The sequence below is a fragment of the Colias croceus genome, chromosome 10 (genome assembly GCF_905220415.1).
Source record: "Colias croceus chromosome 10, ilColCroc2.1".
NCBI classification, from domain to species: domain Eukaryota; kingdom Metazoa; phylum Arthropoda; class Insecta; order Lepidoptera; family Pieridae; genus Colias; species Colias croceus.
Window position 1 is genome coordinate 5,812,933 of NC_059546.1, and position 9,324 is coordinate 5,822,256.

The 9,324-nt window shown below is 33.0% G+C and overlaps 1 protein-coding gene across 1 annotated transcript; it reads right to left on the reverse strand.

Moving 5' to 3' along the window:
- Nucleotides 1–5,963: 5,963 nt before the first annotated feature.
- Nucleotides 5,964–8,958, reverse strand: LOC123695092. Its single transcript, XM_045640809.1, has 3 exons — nucleotides 8,835–8,958; nucleotides 6,976–7,120; nucleotides 5,964–6,456 (listed from the first exon to the last, which is right to left on the reverse strand). The coding sequence occupies exons 1-3, from the start codon at nucleotides 8,898–8,900 to the stop codon at nucleotides 6,296–6,298; spliced, it is 372 nt and encodes a 123-aa protein (XP_045496765.1). The 5' UTR covers nucleotides 8,901–8,958; the 3' UTR covers nucleotides 5,964–6,295.
- Between the last annotated feature and the right edge of the window lie 366 nt (nucleotides 8,959–9,324).

Consider the following 9,324-nt stretch of genomic DNA (forward strand, 5'->3'; position numbering starts at 1 on the left):
TAAATATTTTCACGATAAAATTTACAGTTTTGGAGAAAAATCGAAACTTACATTTTTAACATTTTTTTAGAATTAGGAGCGAAAAGGATTTTTGGTATTTTAATTATAATATCGTATATAATATATTCAAAATTAAAATATCAAAAATCTGCCATTTTTTAGCTCTATGCTAATTTTCGCTAAGTCTAGTTTATGGTATATTTGACTTTCGTCTTAATAATGAAAAAGGTAATGGAAATAAGTAGTAGAACATTTTATCACACAGATTCATGCAAACAACACGTGATTACTCGTCTTTACACAAAAATAAAGTTCAAATTGAAAGATAAATTTAAAATATAGAGCAATAAATTTTCTGAATCTTGTATTTAATGTTTATAGACGTGCAATTGGTTTGATAGCAGCTATCCACTCTTTATAAGTGGCCATAAATTTGTTAGTTGAATGGTAGGTATTTCATTAGTACTTATTAAAAATATATTGATTAGGTATAGGTATGTATAAATCCATACTAATATTATAACTGTGAAAGTAACTCTGTCTGTCTGTCTGTTATTCAATTACGCCTTAACTACTGAACCAATTTGCATGAAATTAGGTATAGAGATATTTTGATACCCGAGAATGGACATAGGATAGGTTTTATCCCGGAAATCCCACGGGAACGGTAACTATGCGGGTTTTTCTTTGACTGCGCGGGCGATGCCGCGGGTGGAAAGCTACTAGGTAATAAAGCATCAATTCGTATATCTGTGTTAGTAACTAAAAAATGATTATACATGTCCAATATCCATGTTGTGTGTGACAAACATCTCCTCTCATAATGATCGTAGTGTGATGTAGCCTCAATTAATGGACTATCTAGGACAAAATAAACATACATATCGCCAAGAAAAGCTCTTCAGCTTTAAAATAAAAAAGAAAGTTCTATGTACTAATTGATCTTTCATTTTCAGTCCTGTAAATATACTCTTGCTTTATACAAGAATATTATGAGTTACTAATAGTAGAGAGAATAATATAATATTACGCACCATTGGTATATCCTGGTAGCTCTACCTTCTTAAATTTCATAACTATTACTGAATATCGCTTGTTTTCATTACGTAGCGTATTGCCTAATATAGTAAACAAATAAAACGTAAGTCACCTACTTACGTTTTATTTGTTTGTTTAGTTTTATCAAATTAAAAATCATTAGGCAATGCATCTATTGATCATAATCAAGTAAAAGTTTCCTTTTTCAACAAATTTTATCACATTAATGCAGAGGAAATGGTTTGTTCTTAGACGATAAAAACAATATCTATCTATTGCGTTGATCTTCAATAAAGTAATAATGTTTATTTTTAGAATGAACTGTAGGTATCTTGATTATTATGTTCTTAAAATAGAATTCAATCGAAATTAACCATCTGATAATGAATAATCCGATAAAGCTTCAATATAAATATTGCCGCCTAAGACAAATGCACACACTAATTAACTTGAATAACGCATTCACGAGTGAAAAGTGCTATTTTCTCTAAGCGTTTAAATCGCGTGTTATCAAAACATTCGTAAAGTAAGTATACATAATATTAAAGATTTAACTAATTATTTAACTAGTAATTTAATTTTCCTGAAGTAAAAGTAACTGATTCGACAAGCCAAATATTAGTGAATTGTTTTGGAAATAATATATAATTTAGATAAAGAAAAATCAATGCAGTGCTCTATCAAGTTTCTTGTTAACAATTAAGATTGGGGTTATTTGCAATCACTATATGCATTATAATTTATAAAATATATCGTGGATCTTTCCAGAATGCAGCGTCCAACAAACAACCCGATGGTTTCCGGACCTTTCTACAACGGACCGGTTGCTCCAAACCCTTGCTTTGGGCCCAGCAGGCACAACCTGAACCCTTGCTTCGGTCCCCCTTTGCCTCCACCACCACAACACATGAACAACTGCTTTGTCTCCGCGTCTTACCTTCGCAGAACATACCCTGCGCAAATGGGACCACAACCACGCTACGACCCCTGTTTCAAGTAATTTTCTTTGACCATAAAACCGTTGACATTGAATCTCGCCCTTTTATTCCATGGATTAAACAAGTTCGTTGCTTCGAGATGTAAATTTATTGCCTTTGAGTAATGAATGGTTAGGATAATTGATTATTTTAAGAATTTGTAAATGTGTCTCTCAATAAATGTATTTTTATATAGTTTATTGATTTAATTAGCCCCATTCCCTTCGATAACACACGGAGAATTAATATTTATTATTATCCAAATTAATGAAATAATATAAGCACTAAATTTTCTTTCTTGCACATTGCACGTCTATAAAATATGTTTGTGCGTGTAAATGCTGAAAAAATACCTAGGACACTTTTGAAAAAAGAAATTTAAATAAAATAATTTTTACACGATCTGCAATATACATAATATGCATAGTCCGTTTTGAGAGCTTTTTGTTCGAATGCAAATAGGACGTTCAGTATCTTAACGACTCTACCTTTTTTGCATTGTTCCAAATTTCACTTTTGTCAATCATCTTAATTAGGCCGGGAGATACTGACACAAAATTTCGGGTCATTTGTAACAGGATGGCGGTTCTACAGGGGTCTTAATCTTAGTACGCAATGACAAAAAGAAAAATTATGGTCAGAACGCTGATACCGGCGGACTAGTTGCGTGGGCGTTGGTCGAACTCGTTGGATAAATAGCGAAAGTCAAACGATTTGTAACACAAAAATTTTAGAATTTACCGATAGCCCATAAAAAAGAGCTAGGCGGTAGTGTCATGCCATACTTTTCCGACATGGGCGTAGCTAGCCATGGGCTCAAGGTGGGGCAACAATAAAAAATAATATGTAACTAGCAACTGTATGTACCAAGTATGTACCCAAAGTTATATCAAGGCGGCTGTACCGCCGGCATTTCCTTAGGCACTCGCGAAGGCATTTGCGAAGGCATTTGCGAAGGCATTTGCGAAGGCATTCACGAAGGCATTCGCGAAGGCACTCGCGAAGGCATTCGCGATGGCATTCGCGAAGGCATTTGCGATGGCATTCGCGAAGGCATTCGCGAAGGCACTCGCGCAGGCATTCGCGAAGGCATTCGCGAAGGTATTCGCGAAGGCATTCGCGAAGGAATTTGCGATGGCATTCGCGAAGGCATTCGCGAAGGCATTTGCGAAGGCATTCGCGAAGGCATTCGCGAAGGCAATCGCGAAGGCATTCGCGATGGAATTCGCAAAGGCACTCGCGAAGGCATTCGCGAAGGCATTCGCGAAGGCATTCGCGAAGGCATTTGCGATGGCATTCGCGAAGGCATTGGCGAAGGCATTCGCGAAGGCATTTGCGAAGGCATTCGCGAAGGCATTCGCGAAGGCATTCGCGAAGGCATTTGCGAAGGCATTTGCGATGGCGAATAAGTGTAAAGTAAAAAGTATCAGTGAGTTGTAGAACGTGTAAAACAACAAAAGTGAAATTGGATAAGTTAGTGGGGTAACTAATTGGGGTATTATACTCATTTTTCTTACAGTTCATGTAACATAGAAACCTCAGCTATTTTCTTTTTTCGTGTGTAATTCGTTATTCGAATTATTCTTATTCAAAACACCTAATAAAGTGTTTTGAATAATTTTTGAACAATAGTTCACCTACCACACCACGAAATAGATCCAAAAATCTTCAGCCGTTTGGTCGCTGGGCGTATGACACTTGTTAGGTGTTAGTCAGTCAAAAGAGTTAGTAGATACTTACTTCAATTTTTAGATTTGGTTAGGTATCTACCTACCTTCCAGGTTAAAGCTAGAGTGGGGCAAGTGCCCCACCCTGCCCCACCGTGGCTACGCCCATGTTTTCCGATGTGACTTAAAACCCGCCATACCGACGCGAATGCGTTGATTTAAAAAAAACAATTCAACCATTTGTACCAGGCTAACTTTTGCACAGGTAACCATCGTCGTGCAGCAATTTACGCCATTCATTCATTCATTCATCGTCGTGCAGCCATTACGATTTTCTCACCGAACGATTTGATTTGTTTGCTTATGCCCAATCAAATTTCCCGATTCGTATTTTCTATAACGATCATATTATATTATTTTCTTCTTTTAATGGATGTCTATGAAGGTAACTATTTATTCTGAGGGTGAACGTTGATGCTTTCATAATTCATTAAAATAACCAATACATAGTTTTTCATCATATTTTTTATATAATTTTCACTAAAGACACACGGTCTGAAGAAAAATATTTCGCGAGTGTATGAATAATAATGAGAAATTAAATACAGCTACCACTTATCATATTATTATAAGATCAATATGTTTTTATTGAACAATGAAAGTTTTGATCTACATTGATAAAAGATGTATCTTGTCATAGCAAGTGGGTTTTCATATAAATCCAAATATCATCTAACGTAGAAAATTGGAAAACCCAAATATTCAATGAGAAACTTCGATCTCATGAGATAAACCGCAGAAATCTGTTATCGAAAATATTTATAAAGGGCACGGCCGCTTGTTTTACTAAGAGTCCAAGTCTATACATAACTGTGTTCTGTTGTGCTAATATATTTTCCTCCACTAAAATATTTAAAGGTAAGCATAACTGATTTTTTTTTATTAGAATTTAATTCTTAAATCGATATTAAACTTTTTTATTATTAATTTATTTAGTAAGTATTTATAAAATTATTAAGTGTTTTGATTGATTAATTTGTCATAATTATTATTTCTTCTAAGTTGCTTTTTTTATTAATTTTAAAGTCCTATTTATATTAAAACCAAAGTTAATTCTTAAAATACATTTTATGTAAAAATCATGGAAGGCCTAGTCTTCGTCACGACAAGGAAAGGGAGGTGAATTCGAATAACGCCTCATGATTTTTTGTTTTTCAAAATTTTTGAAATACCTATTTTTTAAGACCGGCCGCGGCGTAACTAATACTACTATAACCCATTGAGCCCCAAGTGGCCCGATCGACACAATAGATTTTCTATTGTGTCTGTGGTTCCGGGGCCTGAGTTAATAATGCGGGAAAAAGATATCTCAGTTAAATAAAAATAGATATCTCTTAAATTATTATTATACAGATACGTATAGGTAAAACGTAATAAAATAAAATACTCTAATACTTGTTTCAATTTTTACTTGTGTTGTTTGGTGGATCAGTGAATGTTATTGATCCACCAAACGTTGAAAATTTTCAAATGTAGGAAAAATACATTTCGAATCTTAAAGCGGGCGACAAAAAAGGTTTTTTTTTCTATTAGATTTGTCTATATAGTTTACATTTATTATATCAAATTACATTTATTTGCTACAGATGGCCGGTTCTGGTGACAGAGACAGGAAACCTTTCCGCCCTCCGCCCTACGAGCGACCCTACGGCCCTCCAGATGACATAAAGACGCCTCAGAAACCATGAATAATAAAGAATAATAACTCGTGGTTAGAAATAGCAAGATGTATTAGGATACCACGAATAAAACGATACATCAACTCATCTTTTTTATTAAGTTATGTGTACATAGTTTATTTATGAATTGTAAATATGTAAATATTCTTAAATTTAAGAAAAATTAGGTTAAATATATGCTTTCAGTAATAAAAAAACTCTTTTTATTTTATAAATATGTAAATTTTATAAGGCGCAGGGAAATTTTATTATTCCGTCGTTTACAAAAGTAAATTCTCGGCATATTACAATTTACAATATACATGCCGAGTGATGGACGCCGTTTCTAAACGGAAAAAATTTTACAGTTTGCCTGCGACATAATATACTTAAATACATTACCTACCTTTAAATATACCAAAAGTACATGAAATAAAACATTTTTGTTGTATTGCACATAAGATTTATTGTGAACCTTGGGAGTTTACAAAATTGTGATATCCATTTCAGAACATTGTTCTAATTAAAATACATATAACTATATTAAACATAACATTGTTATCGTCGTTTGTTACAATGTATCCTAGATAAGTTAAGTCTCAATTTGTAATTTTTAAGAGCAATAAAGTATTAATTAAATAAATAACACTTCTGAACCTTTATTCAAACCCAAGAAATTTTACCAGCTTACGTAGATATTACCTATGATATATAAACACATTTTTGGGGTCACTTTACAGAATTAACTCAAGTTCCATATTAAACATTACCTTAGCAGAGAAGACGTTGCGATCATAAATAATAATATATTAATACATATTATTATTTATATTAATATATTATTATTAACTATATTATTTATATTAACTACTCCTTGTTCTACATAATTCTTAGCCTAAAACAGTTGAATTACCATAATGCTGTAGGTAATGACACTAACAACTGTTCCCAACATCGAGGCATAGTTTAATCTGTAAAGATTCCCAGCTGTGAACTGTAGGCTATTTATACTAATCGCTTGCTTGAAAACATTAAGAACGTCTTTCGTATTTTGATCTGGAAAAAAATAAGAACAAGAATTAATAATTGTCATAAATCGTGGATAGAGCAATGAAAGCAATTTTAAGCCAAAGAGCCAACATAGAGCAAACTAATAATTGAGAGTGTATTTTCTAAAATTCATTTCCTATAAACTGTATAGGTACGTGTTTAGTTTTGTATGATTGGTAGGTATGTCTTAAAAATTTGGTCTATGATAATATAATCAATGCACACTGGCAAAGAAGGTACAATTTACCTAATCATTTAGTTTAAATTACAAACTCTTTAAATTTCTTTTGCAACATTTAATTTTCTTTTTTTCTATCTATATGCATAGATATAAATGTAGATTTTATCACTATCTCTGGAGATATTTATTGGATACTTCCAAATCTGCGTATTTCCCTAATGACGCTTATCTTATCTTATAGACAATTCTATTCTTCCCAGAGATCAAATCCTGTCAAATACGTGTCATGATAACGTTTAGCATCCAATAGTTTTATACACAGGTTTTATAAGAGGGGGAATTACCATATCGGAAGTCGATCAGATGTTTTATGATAATGAGGTCGGTGCGTTCCACCTCCTTGCGTATCTGGTCATCCAAGTAACATCCAATGCTGTACCAGATGAAAGGCAGGAGACCCTGCACGAAATCTAGCCACGGATGCTTCGTCTGAAATTTAAGAAATGAAAAAGAACATATATAATACTAGGTTTCCGCCCGCAGCTTCGCCCGCGCAGTCAAAGGAATGCGTCATTTTCCCGGGATAAATAGTAGCCTATGTCCTTTCTGGGGTATCAAAATATCTCCATACCAAATTTCATGCAAATTGGTTCAGTAGTCGTGATTGAGTAACAGACAGACAGACAGAGTTACTTTCGCATTTATAATATTAGTATGGATTAGTATGGATAAGTAAAAAATGTAAACTTGTTTAATAGTGGGAGGAGTTGTTGATTCTCCTGAAAACACACAAAAATCTTAATTTTAATACAATTTCTCCGATACAACGTGAAAGTAATAAACAAATAAATGCTCTTTCGCATTTGTAATGTTGTAGTAAATAAAATAGAAATGGTAAGGATTCGTCAAGGGTTTAAGTTAGAACTTTATTGAGAAAAGTAGAGTTGAAATCAGGAATCAGGAATAGAATGACTTAAGCGAAATTGTCAAGTGCATGTGGACAGAACCGCGGGGAGATAACTAGTACCTACTAAATAAAAGATAGTGATGTTAAAATAGTAGATCGTGTCATTTCTGTATCTTTTATTTCATCTTATAATTCTCTGTCAAAACAAATGGTATCTGTAGGTATATGACGCAGCGAAAATTTATCGATAAACGTGGTAATCTTCTTATTCTTCTAAAACTAATTTTTTATAGAGCTAAAATTTCCACCTTTGTTTATTAGTTTTTGGGGGATAATGTTGACACACACACTATGAAAAGTCTTATAATATCTACTACATAATTATATGAATTTAATAATAATTATAAAATATAAGTCGTAGAAAAAGTAAGTTGAGGAAGTGCTCTATTAACTATGTGCTGTTTGTGCGCTAACTAAACAATTCCCACGAGCAGCAGCAGTTAGCAGTCATAACATTCACCAATTTTTTTTGTCTTTATTCACTTTTTATTATTTCCACAAAAAGGCCTATTACTGATAGCCTTAGATTTATGTTTGAATTAGGCTGGTTGTAGAGCTTGACGCGTTTGCGCGAGTGCGTACGTCAGTCGCGCTTGTCATATGTATGGAAATTCATAAAACCGTTCATAGCTAGACCGACCATACGCACGCGTATTGTCATGCGCATTAGTGTCATAGTCATACAATTGTTGATGCGTATCGTCAGGACCGACGGTACGCACTGACGGTCGGTCAAGCTCTGCAACCAGCCTTAGTGTCATAGTCATACACATTGTTGATGCGTATCGTCAGGACCGACGGTACGCACGGTATAATATATTTTAATTCTGATGTTTATTTAATCATATTTTTAATCATATCAAAATAAATTAAATTACACAAAATATACAATTCTGAAGTGGAGAAAAGAGACCTAATGGCCTCTATGAGAAAAAACTTCTACAAAAGTCATGAACTACTGAAATGCAAATCTTTTTATCGAATTGTTATCTACACACACTTTTTTTTAATCGTCTGTTGTGAAACAAAAAGGAGTTAACAAATAATATATTAGAAAATATGTAATATAAATTTATATTAAGATACCTATAAGTACTATAACCTAAAAAATACAGGGCGTGCGCGATTATCAATTAAGTAAATGGCAAACATTTTTATCGACACATTAGGTATCTAAAACAAAATGCGCGTACAATATTTTTTGAAAATAGAAGAAAATAATTCAATTCACCTCACCTGTTCCGAACTGATCAAAGCTACTGCGCTCACTGCACTTGAAAACATTAACCATATTGTTATCATAATCTGAAATTAAACAGGAAAAGTAAATAAATATTTTATTTTGTGTTTACGTAAAACGTAAAAATACGTGATTGCTCAATCAAATTTATTTATTAAAAATAAAATAATAAAAGCACATCACATTAAATGTAATTCATAGATATTACTCACTTACCTGTAAGCTGTGTATTTTTTGTAACAATTGAGTACAAGAACAAAGATCGTCATACACCTTGCACAGGTATTTAAGATCAAAACTTACATTTTGCTTTACATCTATAAAACTTATATCGGAATCAATCGTATATTTAAATAAATTCTTGCTCCTAAAAGATTGTTCAAGCAAATAACTGTCTTCATTGTTTAATTTAAATATTTGAGACATATAAATATTAACGACTTTCAATATAGCGAGTAACAAACTCAGATGAATGTAAAGATGAAA

Bases quoted from the DNA above. Each gene is read 5' to 3' on its own strand.
- LOC123695092 (XM_045640809.1), bottom strand. From the start codon at position 8,900: ATGATAACAATATGGTTAATGTTTTCAAGTGCAGTGAGCGCAGTAGCT. The intron at 7,121-8,834 runs GTGAGGTGAATT...CTTAAATTTCAG, and splicing joins CTTTGATCAGTTCGGAACAG to ACGAAGCATCCGTGGCTAGA. The intron at 6,457-6,975 runs GTAATTCCCCCT...ATTTTTTTCCAG, and splicing joins TCTGATCGACTTCCGATATG to ATCAAAATACGAAAGACGTT.